Raw genomic sequence first — 19,779 nt, forward strand, 5'->3', positions numbered from 1 at the left:
CAATCTGAGTTAGAATTATTTGAATATCTCCATCCTGGCGGGCACAGGATGCCAGCAAACCTGGCAGGGTCATCCAGGTATGAAAAGCAAACATATTAAAAAAAAATATTTTATGTTACTAAAATACTACTAGTAGTAAATTCTTATGTGAAATACGGGTGTTCAAGTAAATTTCAGGTTCCAGTTATGATCCTGATCCTCCAGGTCTCAAGCCAATTTCAGGTTTTCGATTATTTTTTAAAAAAATTGAAAGCATTCCTTCAACTGCCACTGCGGCGGCTTTAGTTGCGGCGGCGATGAATTCTTTCTCAATCACTATAACGTCAGCCGGGCCTTTCACAGAGACAGTTTGTGTTTATATCTGGTACCCAAAGTTTTATATCAGGTAACCAAAGTTTTATAACCACTTATTTGGCTCAAAACGGGTACTTTTATGGGATTTTATTTGGATATTGTTCCAAAATAGTGGTGTTCAAACTTATCAACCAATAATTAAAATCTACAGACAGGGAAATTTTGTTTATCATCATTGGGGATTTCAGATTAATGTAGAATAGGAAGGATTTTTAGAAAAAAACAAGGATGACAACATCCATAAAAGCAAAATAATAGAGTAAATGCTACAACCCTCTTGGGACGATAGCGGGAATTCGACATTCTGGGATCTTTTTTTAGGGGGTGATTTTTAGTTACTGGTACCCTCCTCCAAAATAGTAATAAACCTTCCATGGACCTATGAGAAGCTTCACTGCAAAGGAGAACCATATCGGCTCTGCAGTTAACTAGATCCTTTGATGTAGACTTACATAATACAATTAAATTTAAATTGTTTCTTGTCATATTCAGTGATTTATTGTCAATACCTGCCTATAATAATCATTTATATTAACACACACCTTTATTATCCACTGATATTCTTTTGGATTTATTTGAGTTAGTGTCTCCGCTGATATTTGTTGCTGTGTTCTTGTTATGGCCATTTCTGTATTTACTTTCCTAAGCATTTCAAAATATAATTCAATTTTCATTTTGTTTGTCTGATTTTCATATTGTTTGTCTGTTTGTTTGTGTCTCTGTTTGTCTGTCTGTTTGTCTGTCTGTTTGTCTGTTTGTTTGTGTGTCTGTTTGTATGTCTGTTTGTCTGTCTGTTTTTCTGTCTGTTTGTCTGTCTGTTTGTTTGTCTGTTTGTCTGTCTGTTTGTCTGTCTGTTTGTCTGTTTTGTTTGTTTGTGTTTCTGTTTGTATGTCTGTTTGTGTGTCTGTTTGTCTGTCTGTCTGTCTGTTTGTCTGTCTGTTAGTCTGTTTGTCTTTCTGTTTGTCTGTCTGTTTGGTTTGTTTGTGTATCTGTTTGTATGTCTGTTTGTATGTCTGTTTGTGTGTCTGTTTGTCTGTGTGTCTGTCTGTCTGTCTGTCTGTGTTCTTGTTATGGCCATTTCTGTATTTACTTTCCTAAGCATTTCAAAATATAATTCAATTTTCATTTTGTTTGTCTGATTTTCATATTGTTTGTCTGTTTGTTTGTGTCTCTGTTTGTCTTTCTGTTTGTCTGTCTGTTTGGTTTGTTTGTGTATCTGTTTGTATGTCTGTTTGTATGTCTGTTTGTGTGTCTGTTTGTCTGTGTGTCTGTCTGTCTGTCTGTCTGTCTGTTTGTCTGTCTGTTTGTCTGTCTGTTTGTCTGTTTATTTGTCTGTCTGTTTGTCTTTCTATTTGTCTGTCTGTCTGTTTGTCTGTCTGTTTGTCTGTCTGTTTGTCTGTCTGTTTGTCTGTCTGTTTGTCTTTCTGTTTGTCTGTTTGTCTCTCTAATTGTCTGTTTGTATGTCTAATTGTCTGTTTGTCTGTTTAATTGTCTGCTTGTCTGTCTGTTTGTTTGTATGTTTGTCTTTCTGTTTGTCTGTATGTTTGTTTGCCTGTCTGTCTGTCAGTTTTTGTATCATTTTCTGTTTATTTGTCTGTTTTTATGTCTGTTTATTTTTGTTTGTTTGTCTGTTTGTCCTTCTGTTTATCTGTCTGTTTGTCTTTCTATTTGTCTGTCTTCTTGTCTGTCTGTTTGTTTGTCTGTCTGTTTGTTTGTCTGTCTGTTTGTCTGGCTGTCTTTTTGTCTGTCTGTTTTTATATCTGTTTGTCTGTCTGTTTGTCTGTATTTTGGTGTGTCTGTCTGTCTTGTTTGTTTATTTAACTATTTGTCTGATGGTATGTATGTTTGTCTGTATGTTTGTTTGTCTACCTTTTGTCTGTTTATCTGTCTGTATGTTTGTCTATTTTTCTGCCTAATTCTCTGTCTGTCTGTCTGTTTGTTAAAAAAAGAAGTAAAACTTAACCTGTGTATCTGTTCGACTCCGAGGCTTTGTATTGCTACTGCTATTATGCTCAGGGCTTCCGCTAGAGGTCGCTTCATCCAGTTTTTTAACCAGATTTTTAGATCTCTGTGTGGATGGCGAGCCTCGTTTTGTCTGAATAAAAATAAAAATGGGGCTTTCCCTGTAGGTTACTATCGAGCATTCAAAGTAAAAAACTGGAGGGAGAAAGGGTTTTATCTCCCCATCGCAACTACCTTGTGCAACCTTTCTATTAGGTCATTTAAAATCAATCAATGGTGTCGCTTATATTAAAACAGCCAAGTAGCAGAAAATAATTTAATATCAGACGAAAGAGGTCTTTGAAAAAGAAAGGGAGGTAGTTGTCTATAATATAGATCTGTTATTGAGCATTGAGAGGGTTGGTGTACCCTCCCCCGAAATAGTTATAACCCTTCCAACGAATAATAAGCTATACTATAATGGAGAACCATATTGGTTCAGCCTTTGCAACACACACACACAAAAAAAAAGACATCCTGTTATACTATGAGGATACTACATTTTAAAGAAGAACTTATAGGTTCAGCGATTATCGGGATCCTTTACAGACATATAGACATCCTGTATCTTTTATATAAGGATATGAATGAAAGTAGAATATGACAGTGGAAAAATTGCCGTCAATTTCCCTTGTCTTTTATTGGTCAGTTCGTTTATCCAGTATGAGGGGAGGGGGTAAATGAGGCAGGCGATAATGGAGATCACTATTTTAGCCCCCTACAAGAGAACATGACAATCTGGTGTAGGACTCAAGTAATAATAGACGTATGACAGACAGGCAGACAAACAGACAGACAGACAGACATACAGACAGACAGAAAGACAGACAAACTTACCCTTGTAAGCGTAGCATATGTTTGTATTGTAACATGTGGCCCTTCTGTCTGCGAGGTCTGGTTTCTCATAACGGTCTTCTTGATATTGCCTAGATAGATAGATAAATTACACATATTTAGACGTTTTACTGTTATAGCTACCAACTATAACATCTAGATAGATAGATAAATAGATGGATGGATAGAAATATAGATTGATAGATGGATGATTAGATGGACAGATAGATAGATTAATGGATGGTTAGATAAAAAGATAGGACTCGTTTATAGAGTTGCTTCGCATAAATATTGTATCTTGTTGTTTCAAAATTAAATAAATATAATATAATACACAAAGTTTTGGTCAAAAAGTTAAAAAAATGTTTTAAATAATAAAGCTTAAAGAATTATTTTACTTTCTAAATCGTACCTAGCTGTTACAGGAATCAAAGTGCAAAGTTTGAAATCTAAGGACAATTCTAATAATATACCTGAATCAACAAAAAGTTCTAACCGTTACGTACGGACAATTGTGCATGCTCTAATGGTAGAAAAGCTTTGCTTTGTAAATAAATAGGAAGATAGATGAAATAATTACCATATGATGGTAGCGTCCTATCCTTGTAAAACGCATCAATTAGAAGCTCAGAATACACCTTGTCATTTCAGATTTATATATTTCATTTTATTAAGGCATTTTTGGCTAGGTATAATTGTTCTATCGTTTTCAAACCTTAATATAAAGAAATCGTAGTATAACCATTATTTTGATTTTTACATACATTATACAACATTTAAAAATATATTTTTAGTTTAGGCTTTGTTTATTCTATGGATAAGACAATTTAAGATAAATTGATGTATACCCCTATTGATGATAAAATTAACCCTTCTGAAGATTAGAATTATCAATTAAAAAGTTAAGTACCAACCAGTCATAATTCATTAAAAGTACCCAAAGTTTTTGAAACCAAAGACCGGGTTATAAAACAATGGGTACCAGTGTAATTTACTGTCCCATGGCCATTAAAGGTTGATTTACCAGTAAAGGACGGAGAAATTTGGCTGTTTATTGCACTAGTCCCCAAAGTTTTAAAATACCAAGTTTTTAATTGTTTTTTAATTGGTTGGTTCATTGAGTTGAGTGTCCATATGTTTCAACCACTAATTTAAACTTACAGAATGAGAAAAATTGGGGATGTACATCAATTTATCGTCCGTAAAAGGGATGTTATCTAATTAATAATCTACATATAAAATATTAATGGTTTTTAAACTTAAACTTATCTTTCTTTAAGTTAGATTGGTTAGTTTCAGGGGGGAAGGGAGGGGACCATAGGCTGATATTACACTAGTCCCCAAAGTTTTATATTAATATTTTCTTAATAATAATGGATTATAATTGGTTTCTTTATTAAGATGAGTGTCCAAACATTTTCACCACTAATTACAATCTACATGAGGGATAATTTAATGTAACATCATTAGGGATGTACATCAATTTATCGGTAATTGTCTTGTCCCTTTAGATCCCTGGGGGTTAGTTTGGAAAGTTGGCTAAAAAGTTAAGATTTGAGAAAATTAAAATGAACAAGAATGACACAATAAATGAAAGCGAAGCTCAAATTAATAAGAAAAACAACAGGGAGGGATGGGACATTGGACTGTAAATTACACTAACAAACTATGGGTACTTTTATTGAATTTTGAGAAATGTTGATAAATTGAATTCTTCCCGTAATTACATAAACTTGACTATAGTTAACTATTCTTTTTTCATAGAATTTTGTTAGCTTTTTACAGATGCGCAACTCATAGATGTTGTCCATCCTTGTTCTTTTAAAACAGTTTCAATCAAATCAATATTACTTAATTAACTTAACTTTAATTAACTATTCTTTTTTCATGGAATTTTGTTAGCTTTTTTCAGATGCGCAACTTATGGATGTTGTCCATCCTTGTTTATTTAAAACAGTTTCAATCAAATCAATATTACTTAATTAACTTGACTTTAATTAACTGTTCTTTTTTCATAGAATTTTGTTAGCTTTTTACAGATGCGCAACTTATGAATGTTGTCATCCTTGTTTCTTTCCACGGATCTAAAAGGATTAGAAATGGACAATAAAATGATGTACAATCTATCTATGAATTTTCACAAAATTACCCCCCTTCTCTAGATTACAATTAGTTGTTGAAACGATTGGACACTCAACTGAAGCAACCAATTAAAATTCATTAAAAGTCTCTAAACTTGTTAAGCCAATGAATAAGAAAACGTTATTATAAAACTTTGGGGACTAGTGTAATAAACAGCTCAGTTTAACTCCATTTCTGGTTTCTTTCTAAATATGAAGAACAGTTTAAACTTGACTATAGTTAGTTGTTCTTTTCAATTAAAATGTTATTTAACTTCTTAAAGTTATGCTACTTATGTATGTTGTCATTCTTGTTTATTTGAAACAGTTTAAACTAAAATAATGTTCTTCCCATAATTAAATAAACTTTACTATTGTTATTTTTTACTAAAATATTATTTAAAATGTTAATGTTATGCTACTTATGGATGTTGTCATTTTTGTTTCTTAATACAGTTTAAACTAAATTAATATTCTTCTCTGAATTAAATAAATTTGACTATAGTTAACTTTTTTTACTAAAATATTATTTAAAATGTTTATGTTATGCTATTTATGGATGTTGTCATCCTTGTTTCTTTCTGAATATCAACCAGGGAGGGAGGGAACAAAAGAATATTTATTACGCTAGTCCCCAAAGTTTTATAATAAATATATATTTATTCGTTGTTTTATAAACCTTGGGACTTTTCTTGAATTTTGGTTGGTTGGTTCGTTAAGTTATGTGTTCAAACATTTTAACCACTTCTTGTAATCTACAGTGGTAATTTTGTGTATCATCATTGGGGATGTACATCAATTAATCTACCATTGTCGTATCCCTTTAGATACCTAAATATCAACACTGAGGAGAAGAGTTTAAATTAAATTACTATTCTTTCCCTTTCCTTAATTAGATGAACCTGACTTAAAGTTAAAGTTTGACATAGTGGTTTCCATGGTTTCTCTATGATTTAGGAATTACAGCACAATATTGAGGTTGCTATAAATTAGTCAGAGTTTTTCAGTCTGTCTGTTTGTCTGTCTGTTTGTCTTTCTGTTTGTCTGTCTGTTTGTCTGTCTGTCTGTTTGTCTGTCTGTTTGTCTGTCTGTCTGTTTGTCTGTCTGTTTGTCTGTCTATTTGTCTGTCTGTTTGTCTGTCTGTTTGTCTGTCTGTTTGTCTGTCTGTTTGTCTGTCTGTTTGTCTGTTTGTTTGTCTGTCTGTCTTTTTGTTTGTTTGTCTGTCAGTTGGTCTATTTTTCTGTTTGTCTGTCTGTCTGTATTTTTGTTTGTCTCTCTGTGTGGCTGTCTTTTTGTTTGTTTGTCTGTCTTTCAGTCTATCTGTTTGTCTGTCTGTCTGTTTGTTAGTCTGTCTGTGTGTCGTTCAGTTTGTCTGTTTTTCTGTTTTTCTGTTTGTCTATTTTTCTGTTTGTCTGTCTCCCCCACTTTTAATTTTAGTTTTAAAAAGAAAAGGAAAAGATTTCATCGGCCGAGTGATTTTTTTTCCAGGGTGGATTTCGCTTGGGAGGTTGGAGGTATCCTCCCCCAAAATAGTTATAAACCTTCCAAGGACCTATGGGAAGCTTCACTGTAAAGGAGATCCATAGAATAGACAGATACATGAACAGACAGCAATCATGTTATTTTTATATAAGAATGTATTCCCTGGCTGAAAAAGTTGAGATAATTTTGGCTCAAAATTAACAAAGTTAGGTCCAGGGACTAAAGGGATAAGACAATGGTTGATAAATTGATGTACACGCGCAATGGTGAAGCACAAAATTACCCGTTATGTGGATTACAATTAGTAGTTAGAACGTTTGGGCACCCAACTTAATGAACCGATCAATATAAATTCAATAAAAGTCCCCAAAGTTGTTAAGCCAACGAATAAGAAAACGTTATTATAAAACTTTGGTGACTAGTGTTATGAACAACCCAATGTCCCCTCCCTCCTTGATTATGTCATAACACAACAACTTCCCCGATTCTGATAGTGGACCATTAATGTTAGAATCGTCCCATCGTTTTAATAAAACATTGCATGTCGATTTTTGTTACAATATAGGAATAGATGTAGAATATACGTTTTAATCCAGCGGATATTAAACGGTTTCGAAGCCATACATAGCTGGATCTTTAAATCGTTTAGTGGTGCGCTAAATTGGGGCGATCCAGTTCGGCGCATCTAGATATTATTAGATTTTAATCTTTAAATCAAAATGGAATGGGTGAATCAGCGCGCCCAGTGGCGCGGCAATGGCACTAAACGAGTGACATTGCCACGCCAAACCGGGGTGAACTGGATCACCCCGATTCAGCACACCACTAAATGATTTAAAGATCCAGCTCTGGAAAATACTTTCCCTTAATATAATCTATTATTACAAAGTATGTGTCTGTAACACTGTACCTTTTTATAGGTCCAGTGAAGGCTTATAACTATTTTTGGGGAGGGCACCACCCCCCTCCCATGAAAAATCGCCTCTAGAAATAAATGGCTCACCATTTTTTACTTTTTCTTTTTAAAACTAGAATTGAAAATGAACTCTAGTAGCGTAAATGCTAGTAGTTTAATATTGCAATAAAATCTCACAAGTATTCACTTTTAAATTGTTAGTATAACTTAACTCTTATTTGTTTTATTTTCTTTAATGAAATTCTTTACATTTTTTTATTAAGGGAGGGAGAGGACATTGGACTGTCAATTATACTGGTACCTAATCTTTTAGAAATCTTCAGACTAGTAGTACCCGAACTTTTCAACCTATTATTATCATAATTGATGATGTACATAAATTTATCATCCATTGTCTTATCCCTTAAGATCACTGATATTTTAGCTACTCTATGTACAGGGTATGTTGTTTATATATCCGTCTGTTTGTTCGTCCGTACTTAAAAGGAAGTTATAAAAGTAGACTTTTTATCTGGCTTTAAAAAAAATAAAAAAAGTCTAAGGCTGAAGATAAAGGGGTGTCTACCGCCCTGAAACTTTGAAACCTCTCATTCTCCACCCCCCCCCCCCCCCCTCAAAAATAAAGAAATACAATCACAAACAGCTGTATCAAAGAGAGAGAGAGAGAGAGAGAGAGATATAGAGGTTGATAGATAGATAAAGAAATATTGGTCAGCAATACTATAAGACAAATAGACGGACGGACAGCAAGACCAATTCCCTTATAGAGTAGCTTCGCTACTAAACAAGGATGACAACATCCATTAAGGCGAAGCTCTAAAATCAGATGGAGGGACAAACGAACAATAATAAGAGTGTCAGAACATACAGGGTGTCCCACGTAAACTGTTTTTTTAAACGCTTATTACTCCCTTAATATTTGAACTATCTTAGTAAAATAAAAAGTATTTGGCAGCCTACTACTGACCATTTTATAGGATAATGGTGAAAAATCCACAAAATAAACAGGAAAAAATCTACGAGGTATTACATAAGAGGTTCATTTTATTGAATTTAGACTAACCCACAAGAAAATATTTGCTTTGTGAACTTTAAGATTAGTTTAGGTCCAAACTGCTGGTCGCTCAGACTTTCTAAGCACAAAAATAGAACAATCTTGACATGGCATACTAGAAATTCTCAATATTTAAGAATCTGAAGTGTAATATAAGTGAACAATATGTAAAAATAGGCATAATATTGATCTTCTTTGTTAATTTTTCATGTGAGCTCGCTTTAAATGCACACAAGAACCTGAAATATACCAGATTTTTTAATTAGACTTCAATGCCAGTTCTTATAATGTCAGAGTAAGTGATCCACCGTTTGACCACCAGCTGCTTTAAAAGTTAACTAAGGCATATTTTTCTAGTGGATTAGTCTTATATTCACTAAAATCAGCCTGTTATGTATTACCTTATAGATTTTTTTCTGTTAACTTTGCGGATTTTTCATCACTATATCCACAGTTTAGTTTAGTTTAGTTTAGTTCAGAGAGTCGGGCTGAGAACACGCATTTAGCAAGCTCTCCCCCGCCCTACCCCATGTGTTAAGCTCAGTTCTACCTTCCCCCTCTCTCTCAACTAGTTCCCCTCTCCCCACTGCCCGTGGTCACTCCGCAGTTGGAGGAAAGGGAAGACACTGTAGCCAGAGGGCACCTCGTATTTAGGCCTGGCAATGTGTATGTGTTAACGTATCGGTCAATTGTTAGCACAAAAAAGTGAAAATAAAACATTAATGAATTAAAAGTTTTTTTTTTAACTTATGTGTAACCTAATCGCTTTAATTTAATGAACAATTTTTGGTGAAAACACTCTCAAATTTTTTGATAATTTTATGATAATTTCTCGGTCTGGCAACATTTTACCGGCGCAAAGTACTCCCGACAAATAAGCTCTCCCATTGGCTAACATTTTTTCGCGTCCCACCATTGGTCAGCTGACCCACACTCACTCAGCACCCTCGGTTCCGCCATCTTCACTTCATCATGGCCTGTAGTACGTGTGACAACCCAGAATATTGGTCAAAGTTTAAAACAAATTTGGACGCTGCTTTGGATGTTAAGTTTAAAGAATACGATGCGAATATAGCTAAGGTAAGGGATGAGCTTATTCATAGTACTTTTGCCAGTCATAAAACCGAAATAAACGATATTAAATTGAGAGTCTCAGATTTAAATGTTAAAATTCAATCTATCGAAGGTATAGAAAATTTCGTAGATGCTAAATCTGTTGCAAGTGAACAAAAAGCGATTAGGACCACGATTACACAACAAAAAGACTATCTAAACTCTGTCGAATCGTCGAGAGAAAATTTCGTCAAATTTCAACTTCTACAAAACTCGATAAGAGAGCAAAGGTGCCGCGATTGGAGTTGTAGAATAGTGAATTTTCAGCAGCCGTGGAGCCGTGAAAATATTACAGAGTTTATCATATTTAGAAACATTATAAGGCCCACCCTTGAAGCCGCTCTTAAACGTGGGGAATTAGAATATATTCCCTCACATTTTTGTGATATCGTCGAGCGTGCCCATATGCTCCCATATACAAAGGGCCAGATCCCCGTTTTTATTTTTCGTTTTATGTCTAGATCCTACCTCGACGCGTGGATGAACAATAAGAAGGCTGTGCTTGACCGTTACAACGCCGAGATCAAGAGGTTCAATCCCAGGAACAACGCGTCACCGGTCCCGTTCTTCCCCAATAGGTTAGTCCAGGCGAAGCAAGATATGTCCGACCTCAACAGGAAGACCATGACCTTTGTATATGCCACAAACCAGATTTCGAGGGCCAAAGTCGCTGGCCAACATGTCCAATTTCAGCTCAAGAACGGCAGCCGCTGGATACGCTGCCTTAACCCATTTGGCAAAGACCTGAAGGAAATGGCCCAACCCATACCTGGAAGCGAGGATTTTTTTCTGTCGGAGGCACCGCCTATCCTTTGTTTCAACAAGCTAGCGCCTGAGGAGAGGAAAACATTCTTCTCTAATCAGGCTGACTTAACAGAGGATGACTTCCCAAGACAGTTTAGTACGATCACAGCCCACCCTTCCAGCACGATTCAACATAATTTAACGTCTGCCCCTGCCCCAGCTCTTGGGGACCTAGCTGTGTTTCCTCCCATAGACTCTGCCGCAACCGTCGCAACCGCCGCACATACAGCCGTTGCACCAGCCGCACAGCCCACACAGTCAGTACCTGCCGCCGTCGCATCCGCCGCCGCCGCTACCGCTGATTTCACTGCCGCACCTGCCGCCGTGCTCACCGCCGCACCTGCCGCCGTGACCGCCGCCGCATCTGCCGCCACGTCTGCCGCACTTGCCGCCGTGTCTGTCGCCGTACCTGCAGCATCTATTGCCGCACCTACCGCCACACACACCGCCGCACTTGCCGCCACGTCTGCCGCATCTGCCGCATCTACACCTGTCGTTGACTCAGCACCTTCTGATCCTGTTGCCATGAAGGCATTTACCGTTGCCGCCACGTCTGCCGCATCTGCCCCTGTCGTTGACTCAGCACCTTCTGATCCTGTGGCCACGAGGGCCAAAGCTAGAGACACCGCCAACAAAGCTAAGCAAAGCAAAGCAACAAAGGCGGTAATCACATCATGAAGTTAAGTATCTTATACGACGGAAAAAAAGGTACCTAACAAAAAATTATTATCATCATTTTTAAAATCATTTCCAAAGTGATTTATTTCGAAAAACTGAATGTTTTGTATCCACGTAAACTCTATAATATTATAATTTTATTATTATATATTACCTAACTTGTTAGAACGCCCACATCGCATATTAATTTCAATCTATTTTTCTTTTCTGCTGATTAGCATATAAAATACATGGAACTTGTATGAAAATGAGTAGGGGGAACTAAACTAGCTTGAAATGTGTTGCCACCCCCAACACACACATAAACTAAACGCTATCGGAATAACCATATTAAATATGGTAATCTTTTTCGCTTTAACGATAATATATTGTATATTAACTATTTTTATTTGTCCACTAATATCTACTGTGTTTCAGATGTCCATACTTGATGTTAAGACGATTCCTCCTGCGGTGCTCCTGGACCAGCTCTGCTATGACAAACCTCCCTAATGATCAGATTAACCAGGATTACGGTAACTTAAACGATAACATTGGTCTAAATCTTATGAATCCGATTTACGGCGACTACTTTAACGATTTTGAGAATGAATTCGGAATAAATTGCGTTTTTTCAAGTGAACAAGGTATCGTACAGAAACTGAAAACATTCAATGAAAACCTTCTCAATATTTTTAGTATTAATTGTCAGTCATTACATTCTAAATACAATGATATTGTCTCCACTGTAGACTTCTTTAGGCAACATGATATCCACTTAAATGTTCTGTGTTTTCAAGAATTATGGCTAAATAAGGATGTAAATATGGATTGCTATGGAATTAATAATTACGATTGGCATGTTAAACTCCGCACAAAAAGTAGGGGGGGAGGGGTGGGTATTCTAGTAAGCAAATATTATAAAGTAGATAAACTATTTGATAAATTTTCATTTAAAGAGAAAATATTCTTGAATCTATTTGCTTAAAAATTTCCCACAATGGACTAAAGTTTTGCTTACTAAACTGTTATCGGCCACCCAATCAGAATAATGCTGAAATAGAAGAATTTTTTGAACTTTTTTTAGACCTGATTGATAGAATAGCAGCTTTAAGCATACCATACTTCATTGTGGGAGATTTCAATTTTGATCTTTTCAAAATAAATAATATAAATAGCAACTCCATGAGAATTATTGAGTCTTTTTCTTTTAACGGTATCATAAATACCGTTACCAGAGCTACTAGAGTAACTAGAACCACAGCAACCCTTCTTGATTTATTCGGGGTAGGTAACTTTATTCAAAACCTAATGTCTTCCTTTGTTTTAACATCAAAAATCTCCGATCACTTGCCAATTATTAATTCATTCCGAATAGACAAAGTAAATAAACCCAAACCTCCAGATTTCTTTGAAAAAAGAGAATTGAATGATGAAAACTTTGATGCCTTAAACTATGCACTCTACCACACTAACTGGAATCACGTTTTAAGTCAAGTCAACACAAACATTGCTTATGATAACTTTATTTCAACCTTTTTGAGACTTTATAATGAAAAGTGTCCAGTTAGGAAAAAACGAAAAAACAAACGTACCCAGCCCCAACAGCCTTTCATGTCAGATTATTTATTGCGTTGTAGATTGCATAGAGATATTTTGTACAGCAACTTTTTAAAAGACAAAACAATTGAAAATGAAAGTATTTACAATGTCTATAGGAATAATTACAATAGGCAAGTGAGAAGAGCAAAGATTGAATATTACAGAAAACAAATAAGAGGTCCAGACAGCGCCTGTCTACCCCCGGAAATGGGAGTAGATCAGGCACTGCCGCGAGGTTCAGCAGCTGCTGGACGCCGTGCACGGGTACAGGATCATCGACTTCATCGCTAGAATTGAGCATAGCGATGAGCTCCTGCACCTGGTCATGGAGGGGAACATTTTCCTCACCTCCAGCCTCCTCCGGAACTTCCGGCGCCCCATCTGGTAAAGCACCTTGGCCTTGTCCTACTTCCTCTTCTTGATCTGACATCTTGGAGACAATTGAAATTTGACCTTACCTACCCCATATTTATACCCCCCTTGTGTTTTAATACCATGCATTATACAATCTTAATTTAACTTATTAATTAGTAAATAACTTTCCCCACTTCCGATTTCCCGCGTATTTCCCCTATGCTTTACAACCAATTGTCTCCCTCCCGCCCCTTTTTTCCTTTATTCTACTGTGCTTTACCGGAAAACCACTCATCCCCCCACCCCCTACTTTTTCTCCCCCCTAGCATATACAAACGATAAGCGCCGCTCTGTCTGTCTGGCTGGTAGCCACGACCGCGCACAAACCATTCACCACGCCCCATTTTATCCCCCTCGTTTTCCTCCCCTCCTCCCCCATACCTGTTCAATTCCTCGACCCATCTCCCTTATTCTATCTAGCCTCTCACTTCATCAACTTACATTTCTTATCCTTACTTTTTTTATGCTAATACTAAATTAATCCATAGCAAAATATTAATTAACAGACATCCTATTACTTTGTACATCTTTCAAATAAAAAATAAAAGTTCATAGCAAGATATCTAGGATTTATTAAAAAACAAATCAATGAATTTATGGTAAATTATTTTTAAAAAAATTATATTTAGCTACTTTTTTTCAAAAAACTAAACTGTATTATTTATTTCTCACTTTGCAGATTTTTTTTTTTCTGTTGCCTCACTGTTGTTTTTTGTGAACGTCTTGCGGATAATTCCGCGGTTGTTTTTGCGGATATTTTGCGGATATCTTGTATATAAAGTCGTAGAGAACTTGACCATAACTGGTCCTGACCAGAAATGGCCAACTTCTGGAGCTATAGTTGGAGACAAGCCCCCTCTTGTGCAGTTATCCGCTCAGCAATTTCACCTAATTTAGTTTCATGATACTCCATATCCTTGTTTGGGTTGTATAGTGTGAGTGCCAACTCGGTTTCTAAATAACCCTGTTGGTATAGTAGACGGGCTACCTCACGACGTACTTCCTCACTGACATTGTCACCATTAACTATATTGAGAAGTCGTTGATATGTTATTGTCAGTCTATTGCGTAGCGGCTGCCACATTTGTTGGTACTCTTCCTCTCCGAACATTTTCGTGCCTAAACAACAGAAAGATTTAAACTCCACTAAAGCAAAGCTATAACAAATTGTGCGCGCAATAGCACGCCACAGCCTTTTTTTTAACATGACCCACTTTCACCCTTTACTTTCAAAAAGAGTGAGATCAATGGATTAATGTAAACGTTTTCTAGCACAAACCACTCTCCTCTCACCTTCCCTCACCTCACCCTCCCCCATATTGTTGCCCCATTCACAGCCATGCTGTGACCAGTTCTCAAAACACAAAAATCAGATTCCGGAGGAATCGAACCTTACATATTTAGGGACACACTCCCATTATCAAAAAACCAAAATCAGATTCCGTAGGAATCGCACATGACCTATTCTTTATTCTGTACAATTACACAATTGTACATCATAGGATTATTATATCCATTCTCAAGAAATAAAAATCAGATTCCGTAGGAATCGAAACCAACCATTACACCTTGTTCACTTAGTACATGATACGATTATATATTAGGATATCTTATTCATTTTTTGGATTTTGGATTTTTGGATTGGACCAAGTGTTATCGCGAGATTTGCCGTTATCCTGTAATTATTGGTGTGGAGATGTCCTTAGACCCGGACAAAACTCCACTCTATAATGAAAATAATTTGTTATAAAGGAAACTGTCTATGTAGAGCTGAAAAGGGATCACAACGGGAATAGCGACTCCTGGTGGAGGTTTTGGTTCCTTAATTGTTCCGAATTTACGCTTGGAGAAGTTGCAACTGATAGTAGGAGGATGTCTGAAATACACAGCAAGATATTTTGTTCTTTCATTGTTAAGATTATTATTTATTTGCACATATAACATTGTATCGGCTTAGCAAGCGTCAAAGTACACCAGTGGCTCCACAACCCTTAAAGGGTTATGCTAACTATCTGGTACAATGTTGCATGGAATTTTTTACTGTAAAATGTTATCTTCATCTTATTCGAACTGGCCTGGTAACTAGGTGGAGACGAAGTTCGGCCAATTCCATGCTAGGTACTTAATAATAGTTATTATGTATATTATTATATTATTACCAAACCTGCATCAAATATAACAAACCAGAAGAATCAAACAGATCAAAGCATAGTAACATAATGTATGATATATATCTAATAAAATATGTTGTACCTTTGAGGAAAATAAATCTTATCTTATCTTATCTTATATCATAAAATGGTCAGTAGTTTGCTGCCAAATACTTTTTATTTTATGAAGATAGCTCAAATATTAAGGGAGTAATAAGCGTTTAAGAAAAAACAGTTTACGTGGGACACCCTGTAGCAATAATTTGTAAGTCTTAACAAAATTTTACATGAAGATGATGCAAAATTGCTTAAATTGAAATCAGTAGGACAATTCTAACATGTCTCAATTAACGAAAAGAGTTAACCTTTACGGATATACAGACGGACCGACCTTAATTATAGAAAAGTTTCGCTACTTAAAACTCTTAACTATCTAGTTAACTATTACATTTCTTTCAGTCCTAGATCCTAAAGATATTGGATAATTGTATTATAACAGCGCAAAAACAGTCTACTCTAGGGCTAAATTCTACTGTAATATTAAGATATTTGGACTCTAAAGGAACCGGCTTTCTTTAGATGTGCATTCCAGCTTAATCTTTAAATCTGGTGGTAACAAAATCCTTTTGACATAATTATACTTAGGGAGGGAGGGGACAATGGGCACTTTATTACACTAGTCCTCAAAGTTTTATAATAACGCTTTCTTATTCCTTAGCTTATCAACTTTGGGGACTTTAATTAAATTTTGTTTGGTTGGTTTATAAAGTTGAATGTCTAAACGTATCAGCCACTAATTGTAATCTGCAGAAGGGTTAATTTTGTGTATCATCATTGGGATGGGGAAGCACATCAATTAATCGCCCATTGTCTTATCCCTTTAGATCCCTAAATCATACTACTTTAGTATATTCTATGTGTTATTATATTAAAATCTTTTAATCCTTTTTTCTGTAGAATCTGTGTTTTATTTCTTATCCGATAAGACAAGGATAACAACATCCATAAGTGCAGAGAGAGAGGGGACAATGGGCTGTTTATTACACTAGTCCCAATAGTTTTTTAATAACGTTTTCTCATTGGTTAGCTTAACAACTTTAGTTAATTTTGATTGGTTGAGTGTTCTAATCGTTTCAACCACTAATTTTAATCTACAGAAAGGATAATTTTGTGTATCATTTTTACATTTTTCACCTAACCCCCTCTCCCCTTTAATAAACAAGGATAACAATGTTCACAGGTAATACTTAGCGGGTTCCTTCAAAAAGGGCATAGCGAGCCAAGAACCAACCCCATCTGATTATTTCTAATAAATTGATAATAAGTGAGGCATAGACGTCTAAGGGTGGAGGTGAAGGGGTGTTTAACCCCCCCCCCCCAAAAAAAACCCTTATTTATCCTCAACATTCTAAAGAGTACATTATATTTCAATCTATAGAAAGATTGGTTTTGTTTACCATGTGGATGTCATCATAGAGAGAGAGGGGACAATGGGCTGTTTATTACACTAGTTCCAAAAGTTTTATAATTCTTTTTCTTATTTGTTGGCTTAAAAAAAATGGGCCTATAGTGAATTTTGATTGGTTGTTTCTTAAACTTGAGTGTTAAAACGTTTCAACCACTAATTTTTTTCTACAGAAGGGGTAAATTTGTGTATAATCATTTGGGATGTAAATCAATTTATCAGCCATTGTCTTATCCCATTATCATCCTTGGTAAAACGATTTACACCTTGCAAAAATAAAACCAGGTCATTTAATGATAACAGTATAACAGTTGAATTAAGGTCTTTTTGAAGTAGATATTAAACTGTGATTTAATGTAATGATTAGACTTTAGCAATCAGTTCTAGACATAAGAATTCATTTGATTTTAATTGAATTTTTTTTATTCTATTATTATATAAAGTAATAAGTTGGTTTGTCTAAAGCTAAAGATCTCAGAAAAAGCTAGTTCGAATCGGTTGTACTTTTCAGAGAAGCTTTAAAATTGTCACGGGAAGGTTTTAGGCTATTATTCTGACATACCCCGACATCCCCTAGAGGCTAGGGTAAAAGTGTTTTTTTTTCATGTATATAAATTAGTTCTAGCCATAAGAATTCTTTAGCTTTTGATTGAATTTTTTAAATTCTATTATAAACAGTAGTAAGTTGATTTTTTTAAAGCTAATTAGAGATCTCAGAAAATGCTAGTTCGAATTGGTTGTATTTTTCAGAGAAGCTTTACATTTGTCATGGGATGGTTTTAGGCTATTATTCTGACCTCCCCCGACATCCCTTAGGGGCTAGGGTCAAAGTGTTTTATTCAAGTATATTAAACTGTAAGTTAATGTTATAATTAGACTTTAGAAATCAGTTCTAGACATAAGAATTCTTTAGCTTTTAAATTGACTTTTGTAAATCAATTACAGGGATCTAGCAAAAAAAGTGGTAAAGTGGGAGGATGGGAGGATCTTTATTTTACCCAGCAACCAGTATCACTTTATTAAAGTACATGCTAATTTGGTGTAACATCCATGTAATAATAAATCCATTGACATAAAATATCTAAATCTGAAAGATTCCTGTTGATGAGAAGATATAGATGAGAGAGCCCCTACAGACCCTATGCTTGGACATACAGACCCAGGCGTCTTGGTGGGGATATCTAAATAGTAGGATGATTATCTATCTATCTATCTATCTATCTATCTATCTATCTATCTATCTATCTATATATCTATATATCTATATATCTATATATCTATCTATCTATCTATCTATCTATCTATCTATCTATCTATCCATCTATCTATCTATCTATCTATCTATCTATCTATCTATCTATCTATCTATATATCTATCTATCTATCTATCTATCTATCTATCTACCCACCTGTAGATCTCTGTATCTCCCCGCCTGCTGTGGATATGACACGTCCCGTGTTAAAGTTTACACGACTGGAAAAAATTTGTTTTTGACCATTTTTATCTCTCAATTTTAAATATCAACAAGGATGACAACATCTATAAGTAGTGAAGCACAAATGAAATCATGGATGCACAAACGGTCAAAATGAGTCATAGAGTGAATGTGCATATACAATATTTCATTCGTAGCATGAACGACATACCGACAGACCAATTTAATTGATTTTTTGACTTCTAAAAGTTTCGTGTGACAATTTTGCATCCATCCTATTATGTCTGTCTGTCTGTCTCTCTGTATGTAGGCCTGTTTGTCAGTCTGTCTGTATGCCTGTCTTTCTGTCTGTCTGAAAGTCAGTATGTCTGTATATGTCTATATATATGTATGTCTGTATGTATGTATGTCTGTCTGTCTTTCTGTTTGTCTGTCTGTCTGTATGTATGTTTGTCTGTCTGTCTGTATGTAGGCCTGTTTCTCAGTCTGTCTGTATGTCTGTTTGTATGTCTGTCTGTCTACATGTATGTCTGTCTATCTGTATGTCTGTCAGTCTGTCTGTCTGTCTGTCTGTCTGTATGTTTTTCAGGTTGTCTGTATATCAGTCTATCTGTCTGTCTATCTGTTATGCTTAGTTTTTACAATGGTCAATTTTCCTGTTGGATCTTTGATCAGGACTTTGGATTAGTTTTCTCCGCTCCAATATTTTCCTGGTCATACCAAAGAGTTGCAAAACAGTCCCTCAAAGCAGGGGGGGAGGTAGGGGACAATTGGTGGTTTATTACACTAGTCCCCAAAGTTTTATGATAACGTTTACTTGTTTTTTTGGCTTAACAACTTTGGGGATTTTTTTATATTTATAGTACAAAAGAGTTTCAAAACATTTCATTAGAATGCCAATAAAGCCAGAGAGAGCGGGAACAATGAGCTGTTTATTACACTAGTCCCCAAACCTAACATTTTCTTGTTCGTTGGGAATTCTATTGAATTCTGATTGGTTGGTTCAATAAGTTGAGTGTTTAAACGTTTTAACCACTATTTTCAATCTACAGAAGTGGTAATTATGTGTATCGTCATTGGGAATTCACATCTATTTTACGGCCATTGTCTTATCTCTTTAGATCCCTGCCCTCAAAGTGCCTGTAAAGCACTTAAACCCAGGGATCTAAAGGGATAAGACAATGGACGAAAAATGTACATCCTCAATGATGATTCACCTTATTACTTATTCTGTAGATAAACGTCTGGACACTCAACTAAATTAATCAACCAATCACATTTTAATAAAAGTCCCCAAAGTTATTAAGCCAACGAATAAGAAACCGGTATTATAAAACTTTGGGGATATAAGCAAATAACAGTCAAATGCCCCCTCCC

The 19,779-nt window shown here is 35.5% G+C and overlaps 2 protein-coding genes across 2 annotated transcripts in view; one reads left to right on the forward strand and one right to left on the reverse strand.

The window, feature by feature from the left end:
* Positions 1 to 184: 184 nt before the first annotated feature.
* Positions 185 to 19,779, reverse strand: part of LOC145331353 (uncharacterized) — a 31,312-nt gene continuing 11,717 nt past the window's right edge. The window contains exons 6-13 of the mRNA XM_080175971.1: positions 19,059 to 19,112; positions 18,376 to 18,440; positions 18,064 to 18,147; positions 3,770 to 3,826; positions 3,193 to 3,281; positions 2,318 to 2,449; positions 897 to 996; positions 185 to 333 (exon numbers count right to left, since the gene is read on the reverse strand). Coding sequence (XP_080032097.1) covers positions 185 to 333; positions 897 to 996; positions 2,318 to 2,449; positions 3,193 to 3,281; positions 3,770 to 3,826; positions 18,064 to 18,147; positions 18,376 to 18,440; positions 19,059 to 19,112 — 730 coding nt within the window. The remainder of the gene's footprint in view (positions 334 to 896; positions 997 to 2,317; positions 2,450 to 3,192; positions 3,282 to 3,769; positions 3,827 to 18,063; positions 18,148 to 18,375; positions 18,441 to 19,058; positions 19,113 to 19,779) is intronic.
* On the forward strand, positions 9,694 to 11,444 carry LOC145332825 (uncharacterized). Its single transcript, XM_080177895.1, has 2 exons — positions 9,694 to 9,841; positions 10,336 to 11,444. The coding sequence occupies exon 2, from the start codon at positions 10,355 to 10,357 to the stop codon at positions 11,354 to 11,356; it is 1,002 nt and encodes a 333-aa protein (XP_080034021.1). The 5' UTR covers positions 9,694 to 9,841; positions 10,336 to 10,354; the 3' UTR covers positions 11,357 to 11,444.

Source organism: Acartia tonsa, chromosome 11, assembly GCF_053477335.1.
Source record: "Acartia tonsa isolate MP-2025a chromosome 11, ASM5347733v1, whole genome shotgun sequence".
Lineage (NCBI taxonomy): Eukaryota > Metazoa > Arthropoda > Copepoda > Calanoida > Acartiidae > Acartia > Acartia tonsa.

Coding starts and splice junctions, on each gene's coding strand:
- LOC145332825 (XM_080177895.1), top strand. CDS start 10,355: ATGAACAATAAGAAGGCTGTGCTTGACCGTTACAACGCCGAGATCAAG.